The 20,971-nt window shown below is 42.1% G+C and overlaps 1 protein-coding gene across 1 annotated transcript in view; it reads right to left on the reverse strand.

Annotated features, from left to right (window-relative positions):
• Positions 1-4,793: 4,793 nt before the first annotated feature.
• The window catches only part of LOC148341938 (uncharacterized), a 32,823-nt gene continuing 16,645 nt past the window's right edge, over positions 4,794-20,971 (reverse strand). The window contains exons 3-4 of the mRNA XM_088288002.1: positions 15,275-16,927; positions 4,794-4,855 (exon numbers count right to left, since the gene is read on the reverse strand). Of these exons, the coding sequence (XP_088144128.1) occupies positions 4,794-4,855; positions 15,275-16,927 (1,715 nt within the window). The remainder of the gene's footprint in view (positions 4,856-15,274; positions 16,928-20,971) is intronic.

The raw sequence follows: 20,971 nt of genomic DNA on the forward strand, positions 1-20,971 counted from the left end.
TGTGGAAAATGGTTCTCTGAAAAGGGAAATTTAACAGAACACACAAGAACACACACTGGAGAAAAACCTTTTTCTTGCTCAGTTTGTGGGAAAAGCTTTTCTCTAAAGTCACGATTAAAAGAACATACAAGAACACACACTGCAGAAAAACCTTTTTCTTGCTCAGTCTGTGGTAAAAGCTTCTCCCGAAAGTCGCATTTAACAAGCCACACAAGAACACACAGTGGAGAAAAATCTTTTTCCTGTTCAGTTTGTGGCAAAAGCTTCTCTCAAAAGTCTAATTTAACAATCCACACAAGAACACACAGTGGAGAAAAACCTTTTTCCTGCTCAGTTTGTGGAAAATGCTTCTCTGAAAAGGGAAATTTAACAGAACACACAAGAACACACACTGGAGAAAAACCTTTTTCCTGCTCAGTTTGTGGCAAAAGCTTCTCTGGAAAGTCTAATTTAACTAAACACACAACAACACATAGTGGAGAAAAACCTTTTTCTTGCTCAGTTTGTGGGAAAAGCTTTTCTCTGAAGTCACGATTAAAAGAACATACAAGAACACACACTGCAGAAAAACCTTTTTCTTGCTCAGTCTGTGGTAAAAGCTTCTCCCAAAAGTCGCATTTAACAAGCCACGCAAGAACACACAGTGGAGAAAAACCCTTTTCCTGCTCAGTTTGTGGAAAATGCTTCTCTCGAAAGTCACATTTAACAAGTCACACAAGAACACACAGTGGAGAAAAACCTTTTTCCTGCTCAGTTTGTTGCAAAAGCTTCTCTCGAAAGTCACATTTAACAAGTCACACAAGAACACACAGTGGAGAAAAACCTTTTTCCTGCTCAGTTTGTTGCAAAAGCTTCTCTCAAAAGTCACATTTAACAAGTCACACAAGAACACACAGTGGAGAAAAACCTTTTTCCTGCTCAGTTTGTTGCAAAAGCTTCTCTCAAAAGGCACATTTCACAAGTCACACAAGAAGACACAGTGGAGAAAAACCTTTTTCCTGCTCAGTTTGTTGCAAAAGCTTCTCTCGAAAATCACATTTAACAAGTCACACAAGAACACACAGTGGAGAAAAAACATTCGCCTGCTCAGTTTGTGGCAAAGGATTCTCTCAAAAATAAACTTTAACAAAACATAGAAGAACACACAGTGGAGAAAAACCTTTTTCCTGCTTGGTTTGCGGTAAATGTTTCTCTCGAAAGTAATCACTCAAGAACACACACTGGAGAAAAACCTCTTCCATGCTCTGTTTGTGGAAAATGCTTCTCTGACAACTGGGCTTTAACAAAACATAGAAGAACACACCTTGGTGAAAACCGTTTTTCCTGCTCAGTTTGTGGCAAGAGTTTCTCTCAAAAGTCGTATTTAAGAAGCCACCCAAGAACACACACTGGAGAAAAGCCATTCAGTTGCAGCGTTTGTGCTAAAAAAATCCGCCACTAAACAGCATGCTGAGACACACGATTGTGATGGCGAGATTAGCAGCGATCCTTGAAGCTAACAAAAAAGACAAAAAACTGAAGGAACTGTCTCTTTGTGGTAAGATGTAAATGTGATTTTGAATAAAATATGTTTTGAATTTTGCAAAGCTTTTTTATTGACATTAAGCCAATGTGATCACTGCCAGAAGAACCATTAAGTCTGAGTGATGATGAGTTTTTTTGTGTGTGTGTTTACATCGAACATGTAAATGAAATTAATTGCCTTTGCCTGGAACAACATTTTTTAACGTTATGCTTTTCAGTTGTCTTTTTAATCGTACCTAATGGAAAAGGTGTGAGAAGAAACAGTGCTTATGAAATCGGTGTCTTCCACAATTATCAATAAAAACACTTGTTCCACTTGCTCAACTGGCTTTCATTATGCTGTGAAAAGGTGAAAAACTGAACTAGAAGTTGAACTATAAAAGGAACCAGAAAGAAACGCAAATCGGCTCAGTTTCTCTCCAAGGTTTTGGTATGTCAGGAGTTGGCAACTTGATGGCGACTGGAGTCAGCGTTCATTTGTCACCACTGAGGAGATGATTCGCATCACGCAGTTCGTTGCTGCTGCTATCTGAATTGGACCCGGGTGGCCACACGCGAGCGTCCCTGAATTTCACCGGCGGATCTTCAGCTATCCCACGTCTGACCCCAGATTGTTATGGAATTTTCATCAGTAAGGGAAGATCAATGAGATAGTCTGGAAAATAAATTGTCTTTTGGGTCAGTCTGCAGAGTGATCTCAGTGGGAGAAGTGCTGGGAAGATACTGATGCACACAGGAAGATGAAAATTTATTTGACAGGAACTGTGGAATCTTCAAACAAAAATATATTTTTTCTGCGTTTATCATGAAATATTTAAGTCCTTATATCAACACTGTAATAATTTTTAACACTAACATTTAGGACATAAAACAGTGACGTATTTTAATTCAAAATTCACAACCACGTCGCTGGCGAAAAACCCTGTAAAAAAAGGCAAAGGTTCAAGCATGTTGACATAAAGTATCACTTTATCATGTCAACTGTTAGTAATAGGGAAATACATTTGGAATACTGTCCAACCGACGACATGGTGTCAGATGTTTTAACAAAACCAGCAACAAAAGTAAAATTCAGTACATCTGTCAAGTTCATATTTATGAACTAAAATGTTTGGTCATAGTGTTGGAATCTTAACTATTATCTGTACCAAAAGTTTACCAAAATGGTTCGAATTAATTATCTGACTCCATTAATGGTTAACCAAACACGACCTTCATTCATACAACAATTATGCACACTCGTTTTTGAGAGAAAGAAATGACCAGGAAGCCGGCAACTTCACACGGGAGCGGATTTATTTCTAACAGGAGATCTAATACAAAGCCTGGGGCTCGGTTCCTAACATTACAGCTCTGCGCGTCCCTGTACCCAACAGAGGACGACGCCCCGCCCGAGTTGCCCAGGATCATTTATACATTTCAACAAAACAAAGCAAAGACATCGTACTAGTCTCCTATTTGCTATGTGTCATCTGCAACTAACTTGAGCTTTCTCTTATTGGATATCTTCACCCCGCATGATGGCGGGTCAGCTCTTCCCATGTGCGCGCGCCAAGGCAGTTGTTCATGCGCTCAACTGCCCATGAGCCACTCGATCTGTTATTCCACTCTCACAGTCGACCGTCTGACCATCTCACACAACAGCACCTGGATGTCCTTGATGTCTGGAACTTTTCCGCGTCAGCTCACCCAGTTCTCCGACGTGCGGCTCGTCCTGCACAAAACATCTGCCACCTATGCACTTCACACAGCCTGCCCTGACCTTTTATTGTACATTGAATTAAAGCACAATCAGTACATATCTTTATTGCACTAAACTGAATAAACTTGTAGTCAATTGTATAAAATCCTTTAATCCCTCACATGGCCTCAGCGAACTGAGGCCGTCACCCCCACAAAAATAAGAATAGAAAAATAATCAAAACAGTAAAAAATAAAAATGTAGAATGATATATAAAAATTGTATTCCCTCTCATGGCCTCAGACAACTGAGGCCATTACCACTGACTCCGCTGAACCCCATGGACCTGCTGGCTGCCAGAGGAACTGGCTGTGGGCCCGACACGGGGATCATCATGTACTTGCCACCCAGTGGCAGCGGGCCCAAGGTGCGTTCAAGGCTTATAACTGTAGGAGATCTGATACTGTCATGACCCGCGTTGGTCATGTCAGTGTTTTTTGTCATTGTTTTTCTTCACCTCCCTGCCATGTCTTCATTCTGTTTAGTTTGTCAGCTGAGTAGGGGCGTTTCCCCTCAGCACTCCGTCCCCACCAGCCACGCACCTGTTCCCCATTAGCCGCGCACACCTGACTCCCATCTGCTCCCCTAATCAATAGACTATTTAACCACCCCTGTCTCGGCGGCGCTCGACGATCAGCCGCCGCTCCAAGTTCCTTTCTTGGGGGCGTTCCACGATCAGCCCGACGGACCGCCGCCACTCCGGGTTCCTGTCTCGGCTGCACCCGCCAGCCCACCGCCGCCCCGAGATCCTGCCTCTGCTGCATCCGGCGTCCCGCCGCCGCTTCTCGTCTCAGCCTCGTCAGCGGACTCCATGTGGCGTTCAGGTCCTCCCGGACGTCCCCCTCAATGGCCACAGTGGGACGTATTGATCTGGCCACCCGCACGGCCGCCTGAAGGGCCACGAAAAGACTCGCTGGTCTGGCCTCCCGGACATCCCCCAGACCGGCCTCGAACAGGGGTTGTGGTCCCGCCTCCCGACCCCTTCCGCCCACCCTCGTCTTGGACTTTGTTTTCGCTTTTTCTTTTTTTGCCTTGTTTGGGACGTCTGGAATCCGTCCCTTGAGGGGGGGTACTGTCATGACCCGTGTTGGTCATGTCAGTGTTTTTTGTTATTGTTTTTCTTCACCTCCCTGCCATGTCTTCATTCTGTTTATTTTGTCAGCTGAGTAGGGGCGTTTCCCCCCAGCACTCCGTCCCCACCAGCCACGGACCTGTTCCCCGTTAGCCGCGCACACCTGACTCCCATCTGCTCCCCGAATCAATGGACTATTTAACCACCCCGTGCCGACAGCTCAGCGTCGGTGCATTGCTCCAGCTACACCCTCTATTCGCGTTGCTCCGATTGCTCATTCATCACGTCCTCGTTCATGTTCATGCTCATTTGGAACTGGTCACTGTCCTTGCTCCCCGTCACTGTTTCAGTCTAGTCACTTTCTGTTCATCCTTCGTTATTTTCGCACCCCGCCTCGTTCTGGTTTGTCCAGTTTCCTCGTTCGCCTGCCTGTTCATTTAATAAACTCCCTCCAAGTTACCTTGCCTTGGCTTCCCTGCCTCTTTGGGTCCTGCCCGCTACCGCGACGACCCCGCAGCCTGACAGATACAATGTATACAACAACATCCACAAAGCACCATAATAAAAGATAAAGATAAAGATAAAGCTGTAAATACTGCCACTGAGATTAATATAGAGCTAATTTGACCTTTCCATTTACCAAAGACATTCAACCATCCTGACCTCATTTCTGAATCTACACCTGAATGTTCTTTCATCTTTTTGTTCAAAGTTTGCAAACCTTCCAATGCCTTGGTGAGACGCCCATCCGGTGCCGTGTTGTTTGGTGTGAAACTACAACATTGATCCCGAAATGTCCCGCACACTCCTTGTTTTTCAGCCAATAACATATCTAAAGCAATCCTATTTTGAGTGGGCAACGGTGGCGCCCCCTGCGCTGGTGGAGCTCTGTGCGACAGGCATGGCACCGGACCCGAGGATGGCACATTCCAGAAAGTGGCTCGGTATGGACAGCTCATCACCCAGTGACCCCACACCCCGCAGCAAGAGCACACCCCACTCACAACCCCCGTCTATAACCACCCTATCTCTGTTACCGCAGTCCCGACCTCGTTGACCGCCTTGCTATAGACAGCCAGTCTGCTGTGGCGCCGCGTCACCCGAACCTTGCCTAGGAGCCGCAAAATTGGAAGGAGCAGGTGCAATGGGAGCCGCATGCATCGGCTGCTGCCTTAGCTGCTCCCCCTTTTTTATCTCTCTTGGCCTCCTAAACCTGCAAGTACAACAATTTTTAGTAGCGCTCCTTAATCCAATCCCATATTTTCCTTTTCTGATGTTGTGTAAAATTGTGTAACAAATGCATTCTACTTAGACTGATTAGCAGTTTTTCATTGATGGACTGTTCGCATGATGTCTGCAACCGCAAGGGACACGCCCTTGAGGACGGCCCACTAGAACAGCTGTGTAGTGACGACATTATTGGATGGGTCACTTCCGGAAGTCTCACTCCATTCACGTCTCGCCCTGGCCACATAGACCAGGCCTGTCTCCTCCGCTCCCCACCTGAAAGATACAGCAACATCGACCCCAACGGGCCAGAAATATCTGATGCATGGCACGGCCAATCTCACCTGAGGTGTCCCCATTCAGCCGGTGACCATCATGCAGCAGGTCTGGCCTCGGCCTCAAGTGAGGACAGTTTCTGTTAAGTAAATTTTGTCCCAAATGTAACTCTGTAATCCCCTCTACAAAGAACCTACCCTTGCATTAAGTGAGTATTTTTTTCATAAAAACAGCGCAACCGCTCCACTTTACTGACATTAACGTCAAGTATCACCACTGTGGTGCCAGATATTATGGAAAGGTCTAAACCAGGGGTCTCAAACTAAATTTACCTGGGGGCCACTAGTGGCAGACTCTGGCTGAGGCTGGGCCGCATCAGGTTATCCGCAATAAAAAAAATTAAAAAAATCTAATCTTCTCAAATGTCTTTATTTTTATTTTTTAACACAAAATAAGATTTAAAAATAAATAAGGAATTAATAAGAACATTAATCAGTAATAAATAATAATAATAATAATGAGTCAAATGTCTGGGGACATGCGTGTTCCTTAGACCGGCTTTTAGACATAAATGTCTGATCGTCTTTAAACTATTTATAATTATAAAACCTAATAGAATAATAAAAGACTGCCCACTAAAACAGACCTGCAAAGTGCGCATGGAACGGGATCACGGCTGCATGATTGTCATGTCATGTCATGTATCCGTACATAACTGCACGCACTGGCTTTTTGATTATTTCGTGGCGAGACAGAGGGGGAGGGTGGGAGGAGGAGATGAGGATTAGCCGGGAGGTAAGGATTAATTATGAAATACAACACAATTTCAAGGCTTTTGGCGGAAAGCGGGGAACATAGGACCCTTTTGGGGAAAAAGCAGGGAACATCGGACTTATATTTAGAAAAAGGGTCCTATATTCCCCGGTCCCATACAAAGCGGGGAACATAGATACGCTCCCCATGAAGGCCATGGTGTTTCTATGGTAAGGACCGGGATGGCGAGCGCAAAAAGACGACTGCTTACGGACCGTTGTTGTTATTTATTTTGACTACTTTTACAGAGAGAGATAACGATAACTATCTTAATAACAGATAACTGCCCCTGGGACTCACTAAACTGGTCGGGACCAAGTTTCATGATTGAAACCGAGTCCGTCTCCGCCAGCTTTCACAGACACAGACGAGAAATCATTTCCTTATTCAATCAAACAGCCGGCCAATTTTGCCGTAGTTCCGTCGTCTTTAATGAAAAAAATTATATTGTTCATCACTTTTCACTACTATTACGAACATGGCATATCCTTTTGATGAGGATCCCATTAATGAAAGTGCAGCATTAACCCACAGAGAATTAACTACGTCGCGAGCGGATCATTAGACCCCGCATAGACGTCTAATCATATCCTGACAACTATCTGTTTGAGTGATACAGTTTCACTTCATAGTCAATTTCTAAATCCATAACCTGCTATAATCCGTCCGCACATCTTCAACATCACCAGTCACAGTCTCATCCCAGCACACGAATGAACTCGCTGCTGTAACTCAAGCCCGGCCGATGTCCCACCCTCGAGAGCCATATACTCCACCGTGATTGGTAGGTTCGTTCAGCTTCGCACAAAACACTGTAAAGTGCCAGTCATATCAAATTCGCGGGCCGCACGAACATTAAACTTTCATAATAAGGCGGGGGCCGCAAACTATCATCCCGCGGGGCGCAAATGGCCGCGAGATTGAGACCCCTGGTCTAAACAATACAACGAAATTTCCCTATCCTGTACTGGGTGTGTGTTATCTATTCGTGCACCCAATGTGAATATTAAAACTGCGGAGCACATGAGCAGGTTAAAGTAACAACTATATCTTAATAATCTGTTTTGTGGGCCCTAAATTAGAATATATTATATCACCCTCCTTGTTGAGGAGAACCTCCGGGATGGGCGTGATGTGACGCTATTTGAAGCGTTCTCCAGCCTTCTGGTCATACAGGTCACATGTCACCTCAAACCTGTCGAGAGAACTGGAGGAGGAGTGGCACTTGCCAGTGAAGGGGTAAATTACCTCCCTTCTGAAAATTTCAGTTTTGCATAAATTTTGTGTAATAACGTCAATCAACCATTCACTTGATGTTTGAATTTAATTACTCCAATCTTTCTCCAATAACAATTTGAAAATAAGTACTTGGGAGTGCAATAGGGATTCAGGTTGATCAGACCTGTCCGCCCATTGCATCCTACGTGCTGTAAGGGCTTGCCGATGCCCTCAATCAGGTTTCTTTTCTGAGGCCCGTCCCTTAAACATTCACTCAAACCACATATACGTACAAACACTTTTTCTTTCACACTTCCATTCACCAAAAAGATACTTTCCAATTCCACACAGAGACCCCTCCCTGGGCGCGTCCGCCTTGATTACACTGAGATTTGTGCTGGCAGTTCCTTCATTTTGCCTCAATTTAGCCAGCGTATGCCAAAATTTACAACTGTGGGTCTCTTTATTTTCCCATTCAGTCCCCGTGATGTCGTTTCTCTTTCTCCTGTTCCTCCTGGACGTGGCTGACGATCCTGCACCTGTGACGTCAAACAGCTCATAGATGCGGAAGTTAGCAGTCTGGTATTTATGGAATGCTGTCATGTCCCGTAAAAGTTGTCATGTCAGGGTTGGCGTCGTACAGTCATAAAACATCTGTCTTCCACCTCTGTCACATTTAATACACATCAGTTAATAGATCATCTACAGGACTATTTAATCCAACTTTATATTTGGTAAACCAATCTCCAATTGCTAGATATTTCCTGTTCCAAGGATTTTCTTTCAACATGTTCATAGAATATTTCACCTAAAACCTATCCCAAAACCATAATCCCTTTATCTCAAAAATTTTTATTTTAATAAGATTGTCACTGTTCTTCAGGTGTCTCTTGTATGTTTTTAGTGTTGGTGTTCTAATTACCTGCTAATTTATATTCATCTTATCTATTAATTTCTTCATTACCTGATATGGAAAGTAAAATGCGCTATATCAATTAAGTTGTATATTCTTTATGTCCCAAAAATTTTAAAATCCCAACTCACCCGCACACACAAAGATTGAGGGAAAACGAGAGAGAGAGAGAGAGTTAGAGGCAAGGGGATTGAAAAGGGTCTTAATGCTTTGAGTTGATGTTTCGATGAACGCCTCCTAGTAAAGACGTTTGTTTTCTATAGGACTAATTAATTCTACAAATTTAACAGGTCTTATCAGGAGCTATATAAGTGGCCAGTGCTTATGTCACTAAAAAATCCTTAACAGCGGGTGACACATCAATCTTGCAAGGAACCTGCAGTATGACGTCACTTTGACCCCATCAAGGCTCATATTTTCTTATCGGGAACACAAATTCCTTCACTGACCTTTGTTTATGCCAATGGATCCTTAAAAAAAAATCTTCATGCAACATAATAGGAAGAAATAAATGTACAATGACCTTCAGAGAGTAAGCAGAAAAGAAAGTAAACAAAACTCTAGTAGACCAAACTACCAGCTATGTTTATCAGCCAAAGGGAACACAGACACACCCCCACACACACACACAGTGAAACGAGGAGATTAGTGTCAGGAAAAGAGACAAACTGGGCTGTGAAGGGGTGGGTTGTATGGAAACAAACATAGGGGCCGCGGGCCACTCAGGGCCTCAGTGGTTTTCCACTCGTATTTGTCTGGAATTATTAAGGGAAAAATATTCACTCAGAAAAATCAAAAGTAAAATAAATAATATTATCTGCCAATTCACAAAATCTTATTAATTAATTGAATAAATAGTGGATTTGTTGGTTCTCTCTATGGTTTTCAATTCATTATTTTATGGCTCATTCTTGTAAAGTAAAAATTGACTGACAATTTGTTTTGCAGGCCTTCCTCATACGTCAATGCAATAGGTCATATACAGAACACTCAGAACGTTATATTAACAATCGATATATATATAGTGCTTTCTTATCCAGTGCATCTTTTACTCTGCATACAGGGCTATTGTTTTCTGATAATTTTTACTTTGTGTTCGATAGATGTGGTTTCCAACACAAATTCTAATTAAGAATGACACCCAGAAGCAGTTTCTCTTACTCTTTCTCTTATGTTAATTTGAACACTCATGTCTCTCCTACTGTTACTGAATAACATGAAATTTTTTTGATTTAATAATTCTAATTACACTAATTTATTAGATAATTTATTTTAATCCAACCTGATTTTTATTCTTTTAAATTCTTGTTTCAAGCCCTTCAGCACCTGTAATATATTCCCCCAAAATTAAAATAAACATAAAAATATTATTTATCCCTGCTCCCTATTTTCTAAATTACTTGAAAATCCCTTTGAATGCAACTCCTCCGCAACCACATTTGCTCAGTTTTCAAGGAGCACACTATAATCCAAGGTATCAAAAGCCTTTTAAGGTAAACAAAAACACTTGCAAAATTTTCTCATCTAATACAGTTCCGTTAATTCCATACGTACCCTCAATGTGGAGTGTGTACTTCTAAATATTGTATCGCTCTATAGATTTGTCTGTGAAACTTTGGTTCCCCCCCGAGTCTTTCTGACAGTTTGACCTAATTTTAAAGAATTTCTCGAATATCATACATCACAGCCATTGGCCTGTAGTTTTGAAAAAACAAATCATGTTTATCCCCATTTTTCTAAACTGGAATAACTTTTGCCCTTTTCTTTTTGCCTGGAAACCCCTGACATACATGATTGGCTACAAATATACGCCAAAAGGTTCAACAACCAGTTCAATATCACCCTTTACCAATCTTGTCACTTGCACAACTTTCCACAACATTCAACATCTTCTTTTTCTCACGTGCCTCTCCTTCTTGTCCACTTTCACAACTTTCTCAACTTTTTCTTCCAATTTTATGTTTGCCAATGTTGTTGCCACTGTCGCCAATTGATGCACACTACGTCTGTCCTCCTCCGCCATTGCCAATTCTTTTTCCATTTTACCTTTCCGAATCCATTTAGCTTTATCTTTTGCCTCTTTCGATTGTTTGATGTCATTCAACATTTTCCTCGTCTTTCTTGAGCACCTGCTTAGCCAACTGAATCATATCCCATGTGGTCATCCTTTTGTAATTAAAAAAAAAAACACCTTCCGATACCTCTCTTTTTCTCTTTTTCTCCTCAATTGCACTCATTAATTGCGTCTCCAACTTCACATAATGTCCATCCATTTCTTGCCACACACCATCGCTTTCATACACTTCATCGGAACCGAGCCCCATATCACACTTATCTCCACTCCTCCTGAACAATCCACTCCCATGCATCCAAGCCAAATATCAAACAAAACAGTCCAAATTATATCACACCAATCACACTGCTTACACTTGCACACAAATTGAGATACGTAAATCCCAGATTTTACACCGTATCAATACCACATATAGTCTCAGACTATTTTTGTAATAAGTAAATCCCAGATTTTACACCTTATTACGACTTCGCGATACGTAAATCCCAGATTTTACACCGTATCAGAACCACAAATTTAGTAATAAGTAAATCCCAGATTTTACACCTTATTACCGTGATACGTAAATCCCAGATTTGACACCTTATTACCGCGATACGTAAATCCCAGATTTGACACTGTGTCACAATCCACACTTTTAATATTTAATGTCCCAATTATCCCCGTTTTCCTCTTACATTTATTTTTCCCCAATTGTGCAGAATTCAGACATGTAGTAACAGGTATTCTGCTTACCTTTTAGATGTGGTACCACCAGAGGAAAACAGGTCTAAGTCGGGATTTCCTTTCCGTTCTACAAGTCGTGACTTGGTGTGGATACGGGTCCCTGACCCTGTGGTTCTCTTATTCGAAGTCTGTGGATTTCTTTTGCAGTCCTCTCCCTCTCATCACGTCGGGGTCACCAAAAATTGTTGGGATTTCTAACTTTAAATGTACCAAAAGTTTACCAAAATAGTTCAAATTAATTATCTGACTCCATTAATGGTTCACCAAACACGACCTACATTCATCCAATAATTATGCACGCTCGTTTTGAGAGAAAGATGACCAGGAAGCCGGCAACTTCACACGGGAGCGGATTTATTCCTAACAGGAGATCTAATACAAAGCCTGGGGCTCGGTTCCTACCATTACAGCTCTGCGCATCCCTGTACCCAACAGAGGACGACACCCCCCCCTCGTTATCAGAAGTGCGGCTCGTCCTTTACAAAAAAAATCTACCACCTACGGCGTCCTACGCCTTTCATACAGCCTGCCCTGTCCTTCCACCGCACATTGAATCAAAGCACAATCAGCACATATCTTTATTGCATTAAACTGAATACATATAACTTGTAGTCAATCGTATAAAATCCTTTACTGGTTTGTCATCAGTTTGACCTGAGCAGACTGAATCTGTTTGTTCTGAATGAGAGTGTGGGTCATGAAAATACTATGTGTGCAATTTTGAGGTCTTACATTTAAACTAAGTCATATAGCATATGGTCCCGTAGACTGGCAGGCCAAGGTTGGCCTTCTCCGGCGGGCCGTCCCTCCGTCTCTCTTTCCGCTGGCATTCTTCTGTAATCTTGTCGGTGTGCATGTGTGCGTGTGTATGTGCAAGTGTATGTGTGTGTGCATGCGTATGTGCATGTGCTCCGATCTCCAGTTGTTATGTCTTTCGGAATGTGTTTTTCTTTTGATAGCGTCTGTGTGAGTCCTCCAGTGCCTAGTTTGGTATGTTTGCATCTCTACAGCCAATGTGGAGAATGTGCTTCGTCGTATTTGTCCATCAAGTGCTGTGAATGTGAGAGCAGCTCATGGAAATGCTATGTGCGCAAATCTATTCTCACTACTGAGAATTTCAATAAAGTTCACACATTGCAACTAAGTACTATAAATTTAGCATTTAAGAATAATATAATCAGTAAACATCAGGCCTACAATCCCAGTCATTCTTGTGACTTGTGCTTCTAGTTTCATTTGATAATTGCTTTTTGTTTCATCAATGTTTAAAATGTTCAGTAAATATGAACCTGCTAACTTTAATAATCGACATTCTGTCCCGCATGTGTTCAAAATAATGCCAGTAATCAATAGTAATAGACTCCTTCAGTGTGTAAGTGTTTTTCTGGATATTATTTGTCCAGCCGTGGTGTCATAAATGACGGTATTTTGATGGGGATTTATTCAAGTAGGACGAAGTAGGACTTCACTGAAGGCACAAGTGTGAAATGCACTGAAGTAACTTAAAAAGTAAAAGTAAAAAAAAAAATTACGGTTGTTTACGAATGTGCAAGAAAGAAAAATGTTGACAAATGTTGAAAATTACAATATTTTCCAGGAGGTATTTATTTCTTTTTTGTTTATTCATTCAATTCTATACTTATTTCAATATTTGAGTATTATTTTTCTTTCAATATGTAGTATATTTTGTCTTTGAAGTGTGGGTCCTTGCTGCCTTCCGGAGAGGCAGCCGAGCAAGGCTGGATTGGCGATGGTTCGAAAAAGATTTTATTCTCGTCACATGCTGATGTCAAAAGAAGTCTCCCCAAAAACGTGCGAGCCCCCTCTCAGACATTTCCTTCTTTTAGGGAATGCCCAAATAGGACATGAATATCTAATTTTCCCTTGTTGCATATGCATTCCCATCCCGCTAGTCTTCGGGATTTCCCTCCAAAAGTCCCCCAGAGGGAGAGCAGATGCGTCTCCCCTTTGATACGACCTGTCTACTCGTGACCACCTTAAATTACTCTTATACCCTGGAAGGTCACTGACCTGGCGAGAGAATTGCCCCCACCATAAACAATGCTCAGGCCTATTTTCTCTCAGGGCAGTATCTGGTTACATCGGAACTTCAGAACCAAGACTTGTCACTTCTGTGAGCTCCAGTCCCTTCATAGTTTCACAAAGAGAATTACTTCCCATATCTATATTAGGCCATTTAAAAATACATCACTTTTTTTAAATTCATTTCAATGTCTATTTAAGCTTGCTGTTGTAATACGACAATATTTATTCAATTATTTTAATATGCAAAATTATATCAATATTAATTTAAACCTTTTTTTTTCACTCTTCATTATTTCTTAACATATTTGTTCATTTGAATATGTATGCAATTTAAATTATTCCATCCATCCAGCCATTTTCTGCCGCTCATCCGGGGTCGGGTTATTGAATTAATTTTTTAACTATTTTTTATAATTCAATATTTATTTCAAGATCAGGACTCTTCTCAAATAGTTCAATATTTATAAAATGTTTCTATATTTGTTAATTAAATTAAGTCTGAATGTGATTTCCAATTTTACATTTTAATATTTACCTATTTCACTATATAAATAATCCAATCTATAAAAAATATAATAAAGCATGAACAAAAATATTTGGTATATTTGACAAAATTATAGTTTTTTCCCAAAGTGAGATTCTGCTTAGCAACAAACCCCAAACGATTGATAGAGCTCAACCTAGAAAGTGTATTTTGCCAGTCAAAAATGTATTCAGAAAGCGAAATATTGAATGTATGTGAGGGGATATTTGAAGAGTTTGAGTTTTGTTCAATGGACCATACATATACGAGCCAGCCAAACACAGCGAGAAAACCAGCGCTGACTCCAGTCGCCATAAAGTTGGCAACTCCTGACATTCCAAAACCTTTGAGAGAAACTGAGACGATTTGCGTTTCTCTTTCTGGTTCTTTTTATAGTTCAACTTCTAGTTCAGTTTTTCACCTTTTCACAGCGTAATGAAGGCCAGTTGAGCAAGTGGAACAAGTGATTTTATTGATGATAGTGGAAGGCACCGATTTCAGAAGCACCTTTTCTTCTCACAACTTTTCCATTAAGTACGATTAAAAAGACAACTGAAAAAGCATAATGTTAACAAATGTTGTTCCAGGCAAAGACAATTAATTTCATTAATAATGTTTGATATGAAAACAAAAAAAAAATCATCACTCAGGGACAACGGATGCAAATTAGCCATTGGCTATAATCTGGCATATTTACAGGAAACAGTTTGATTAATATGCACAGTCCCTGTATACTTTCGAAAATAAAAACAAATACAAATACGCAGACACAATGGTTCTTCTGGCACGGATCACACGCTTAATGTCAATAAAAAAACTTTGCAAAATTCAATATCATATTTTATTTAAAATCACATTTATATCTTACCACAAAGAGTCAGTTCCTTCAGTTTTTTGTTTTCTTTTTTTTAAGCTTCAAGGATCGCTGCTTTTCTCACCAGCACAATTGTGACTCTCCGCATGCTGTTTAGTGGAGAATTTTTTAGCACAAACGCTGCAACTGAATGGCTTGTCTCCACTGTGTGTTCTTGTGTGGTTTCGTAAATGCGACCTTTGAGAGAAACTTTTTCCACAAACTGAGCAGGAAAAAGGTTTTTCACCACTGTGTATTCTTGTGTGACTTGTTAAACTTGATTTTAGAGAAAAGTTTTTACCACAAACCAAGCAGGAAAATGTTTTTTCTCCAGTGTGTGTTCTTGTGTGGCGTGTTAAACCTTCCTTTTGAGAGAAGCATTTTCCACAAACTGAGCAGGAAAAAGATTTTTCACCACTGTGTGTTCTTGTGTGAATTATTAAATGAGACTTTCGAGAGAAACTCTTGCCACAAACTGAGCAGGAAAAAGGTTTTTCATCACTGTGTGTTCTTCTATGGTTTGTTAAAGTTGAATTTTGAGAGAAGCTTTTGCCACAAACTGAGCAGGAAAAAGGTTTTTCGCCACTGTGCTTTCTTGTGTGACTTGTTAAATTTGATTTTAGAGAAAAGTTTTTACCACAAACCAAGCAGGAAAATGGTTTTTCTCCAGTGTGTGTTCTTGTGTGAATTATCAAATGAGACTTTCGAGAGCAACTCTTGCCACAAACTGAGCAGGAAAAAGGGTTTTCTCCACTGTGAGTTCTTGTGTGGTATTTTAAACTTGATTTTAGATCAAAGCTTTTTCCACAAACCAAGCAGGAAAATGTTTTTTCTCCAGTGTGTGTTCTTGTGTGAGTTATTAAATGAGACTTTCGAGAGCAACTCTTGCCACAAACTGAGCATGAAAAAGGTTTTTCTCCACTGTGAGTTCTTGTGTGGATTGTTAAATCAAACTTTTGAGAGAAGCTTTTGCCACAAACTGGGCAAGAAAAAGGTTTTTCACCACTGTGTGTTCTTGTGTGGCTTGTTAAATTTGCCTTATGAGAGAAGCATTTTCCACAAACTGAGCAGGAAAAAGATTTTTCACCACTGTGTGTTCTTGTGTGGATTGTTAATTGAAACTTTCCAGAGAAACTCTTGCCACAAACTGAGCAGGAAAATGGTTTTTCTCCAGTGTGTGTTCTTGTGTGAATTATTAAATGAGACTTTTGAGAGAATCCTTGGCCACAAACTGAGCAGGAAAAAGGGTTTTCTCCAGTGTGTGTGCCTGTGTGGCATTTTAAACTTGATTTTTGAGAAAAGCTTTTACCACAAACCAAGCAGGAAAATGGTTTTTCTCCAGTGTGTGTTCTTGTGTGAATTATTAAATGAGACTTTCGAGAGAATCCTTGGCCACAAACTGAGCAGGAAAAAGGGTTTTCTCCAGTGTGTGTTCTTGTGTGGTATTTTAAACTTGATTTTAGAGAAAAGCTTTTACCACAAACCAAGCAGGAAAATGTTTTTTCTCCAGTGTGTGTTCTTGTGTGGCTTGTTAAATGTGCCTTATGAGAGAAGCATTTTCCACAAACTGAGCAGGAAAAAGGTTTATCTCCACTGTGTGTTCTTGTGTGAATTATTAATTGAGACTTTTGAGAGAAACTCTTGCCACAAACTGAGCAGGAAAAAGGTTTTTCTCCACTGTGTATTCTTTTGTGTGCTATTAACCTTGCCCTTTCAGAGAAACCTTTTCCGCAAAATGAGCAGGAAAAATGTTTATCTCCACTGTGTGTTCTTGTGTGCCTTACAAAATGAGACTTTCGAGAGAAGCTTTTGCCACAAACCGAGCAGGAAAAAGGGTTTTCACCACTGTGTGTTTTTCTGTGCCCTTTTAAAGACAGCTTTGAAGTGAATGAGTCAGTGTGACATGCCCTTTCACCTTTGGCTTGCCCACCGTCAACGTCATCATCGTCATGAGCGTCTGATGTGTCCTCATTATGTACTTGTGATGGCCCCCAGTGGTCTTCATCACCTTCTGTTGTCACGTGATGACTAGAGCTGCTGCTTGGAGGCTCCGCCCCTCTGTTGTCCTCACTCACATTCTTTTTTTCATCTTCAGTCTTTATAGGGACAACATTCACTGGTGACTTGTTGATCTCCTCCTCCTCCTTTTTGATGTGAGTCAAATCTGGCTCCTCTTTCACAGAACAGAGATCATTTTGTCTGACGTCTGCAGGACACAAAAAGACAAATTTGGTTTGGTCAAGTCAAATCTCAGGCGGCGACTTTGTCTTATTTTCTACCGTGCTACCTTGACTTGTGCCTGCCGCACACGGAGCAATGCGTGCGACCCCGATTTGGACCGGACCATGGGGGCATTTCACAGAATTACGTCCTACGATGTAAACCGCCCTTTAGCAGCACAACTGTGATAAACGAGCATTTAAAAAGGAAGCACGTTGCGGTTGATGCCCGATTTCATTCCTGACATAGTCACAGACGTTTTTGGAAGCGAGCTGAAGTTCGCACACACAGGCTATTGTGTGCGTCTGATGGAACACCTGTTGTGGAACCCTAATTTATTAATGGGAGCCACTGGGGGCCATCGCAACATAATGTCATTGATAAAATGGGAATCCTTCAAGTGAAATATGTTTACAAGTATTTCTGTTAGGTTCGCCGGTCGGCGAGGAGGGGGTGGACCCAAAATGCGAGGAAGCCGGGATTAGGGTAACTTAAAGGGAATTTATTCAACAAAACGAAACCAAAAGGCAACAAGGTACTAGGGACAAAATAACAAAACAATGAGGACGAAATAGGGCGCAACAGGACAGAACCTCTCTCCCCCTCTCTCGCCCCTCTCTCTCTCCACAGGCTCCAGTTCCCAGCCTCATCAGACAACCACCACTTTCTCCTGCTCAGCCTTGTTCCTCACAACATCTCAGGTGAAGAACCAGCTGAGGAAGATGAAGGCGAGGAAGGCGGCAGGCCCAGATGGGTTCAGCTCCCAGCTCCTCAAATCCTGCGCAGACCAGCTGTGTGGAATCGTCCAGCACATGTTCAACCTGAGCTTGAAGCTGGGCAGAGTCCCCCAGCTGTGGAAAACATCCTGCCTGGTTCCGGTTCCAAAGACACCCCATCCGAAGGAGCTCAACAACTTCAGACCAGTGGCGCTGACGTCTCATCTGATGAAGACCCTAGAGAGACTGGTCCTCGTCCATCTGCGCCCCCTGGTCAGCTCCTCAATGGACCCACTCCAGTTTGCATACCAGCCTGGCATCAGTGTGGATGATGCCATCATCTACCTGCTCCACACTTCACTCTCCCACCTGGAGAAGGCGGGGGGCACGGTGAGGATCATGTTCTTTGATTTCTCAAGTGCTTTCAACACCATCCAGCCCGCCTTATTGGGAGACAAGCTGGAGCAGGCGGGAGTGGCCCACCACCTCATCACATGGATTTACGACTACCTCACAAACCGGCCACAGTACGTGAGGACACAATACTGTGTGTCTGACGTGCTCCTCTGCAGCACGGGAGCGCCGCAGGGAACTGTGCTGGCTCCCTTCCTGTTCACCCCCTACACCTAGGACTACAAATACAATTCCACAACCTGTCACCTGCAGAAGTTCTCTGATGACTCTGCGATTGTCGGCCTCATCACTGACAATGACGATCTGGAGTACAGAGGGGTTACGCAGGGGTTCGTGGACTGGTGTCAGCAGAACCGCCTCCAAATCAACGCTGGGAAATCCAAAGAGCTGGTGGTGGATTTCCGCAAGCGTCTGCACTCTCCACCTGCACCAGTGAATATCCAGGGAACAGACGTTGAGAGGGTCTCAACTTACAAGTACCTGGGTGTTCATCTGAACAATAAACTGGACTGGAGCGACAACACAGACGCTCTCTATAGGAAGGGTCAGAGCAGACTCTTCCTACTCCGGAGGCTGAGGTCCTTTGGCGTTCGGGGAACACTCCTCAGGAACTTCTATGACTCAGTGGTTTCATCAGTCATCTTCTATGGAGTGGTCTCCTGGGCAGGAGGCATCTCGGGCCGAGACAAAAAGAGACTGGACAAACTGGTGAGGAGGGCCAGCTCTGTCCTGGGCTGCTCCCTGGACTCTGTGGACTCAGTGGGGGGCAGAAGGATGACGGCAAAACTGTCATCAATGCTGGACAAACCAGCCCACCCACTCAATGACACTCTGAGAACACTTTACAGCTCCTTCAGTGACAGACTTTTACACCCTCGCTGTACCAAAGAGAGATTTCGCCGCTCCTTCCTGCCGACTGCTGTCAGACTTTTTAACAAGAACATTGGGTCAGGCCTACAAACAGGAGGGCATTAGTGCAATTGTGCAGTCCTAGGATGCAATATACACTACTACTGTACTTTCAGCCAAGGGTGTACTTAAACATCGACCAATGATGTATTTTGTTTACCATTACAGTATTCTTATTACAATACTTCTATCACTGTAGTATTTCTACCACTGCAGGATGTTCACTATTACAGTACTTTTATCATTGCAGTACTTTTATAATTACGGTATTTCCTATCATTGCGGTACTTTTACTATTACAATACTTCATCATTGCAGTATTTTTCCATCGTTGCAGTACTTCTACCATTATAGTACTTTTATCATTGCAGTATATTTTATCATTGCAGTACTTTTACCATTACAGTACTTTTATCATTGCAGTATTTTCTATCATTGCAGTACTTTCCTGTCATTTCAGTACTCTCACCATTACAGTACTTTTATCAGTGTAATATCTTTATCATTGCAGTATTTTCAATCATTCAGTAGTTTTTATCATTACAGTGTTTCCCCCTCTGTATAATGGACAGGCATTAGGAGTGTTTCCTTACACTTAGATACGTTTATACTGTGTATATTTGCATGCTTTTTATGAATGTCTGCTGCTAATGTTACACATTAACGGCTACATTACGCCGCCGACTCTGTATGATCTGTATCTTTGCTGCTGTAACACTTCAAATTTCCCCATTGTGGGACTAATAAAGGACATCTTTATCTTTATCTTTATCTTTAACTGAACTAGACTGTGAAACGGGGACAATAACAAGTGACTACGAGCTATGATCAGGAATGACAGCAAAGAGTAACGGTGGCATGAGGAAAGGGCAAAGCAATGGCAGTGCTGTCCGCAAATGGGGCAATGCACCGACGCTGAGCTGTCGGCACGGGGTGGTTAAGTAGTCCATTGATTAGGGGAGCAGATGGGAGTCAGGTGTGCGGGGCTAACGGGGAACAGGTGCGTGGCTGGTGGGAACGGAGCGCTGAGGGGAAACGCCCCTACTCAGCTGACCGGGGTAAACAAAAACAAGGACAAGGCATGGGACGTGAAAAATGACAACAAAGCCCTGCCATGACCGACACGGATCATGACAATTTCTTTTTGCATTTAGAGATAGAACTAAATGTTCCTGGGCTTGTTGGTAGAAAAGGGGGTTGTGGCGTACTCCCTTTTTAAGCCCATAGTAAGCCAAAGATGCAGATGCATTCCTTGCAGCATGCACTTGTTCACTGATCGAGATCCGTGCAACCCTGGGTGGATGCATTAAATGTATTTTAAATGTTTGGATGAGGTGAAATTATGCACACGAGCACAAAACAGTGAGGTTCATTGACCGAGCCAGTAAAAATTTCATAAATAAGACCAATACGTACTTGATTTATTTAAAAAAAATTAATCCTTTGTGCTTTATCCACTAAAATTCATCAACCGCCATTGATCTTTTTGCCGCAGTGTGCACAGTTTTTGTCAAAAACGAGACAAGTCTGCACAAATGAATCGCCCAGCCAAGATTGTCTTTGTCACTTGCAAGGAGCAGTCCGGCAAAGAGAAAAGCTTTCCCGCTCCTGTGCGGCGTTTTATTGAAGCGCAGCAAAGCAATTTGTATGTCAACTCATAAAGAATGGAAAAACATGAACACTTTGACTTTATCACACTTCTGTTC

Source organism: Idiotropiscis lumnitzeri, chromosome 2, assembly GCF_059441095.1.
Source record: "Idiotropiscis lumnitzeri isolate Australia: NSW breed Sydney's pygmy pipehorse chromosome 2, RoL_Ilum_1.0, whole genome shotgun sequence".
Taxonomy (NCBI): domain Eukaryota; kingdom Metazoa; phylum Chordata; class Actinopteri; order Syngnathiformes; family Syngnathidae; genus Idiotropiscis; species Idiotropiscis lumnitzeri.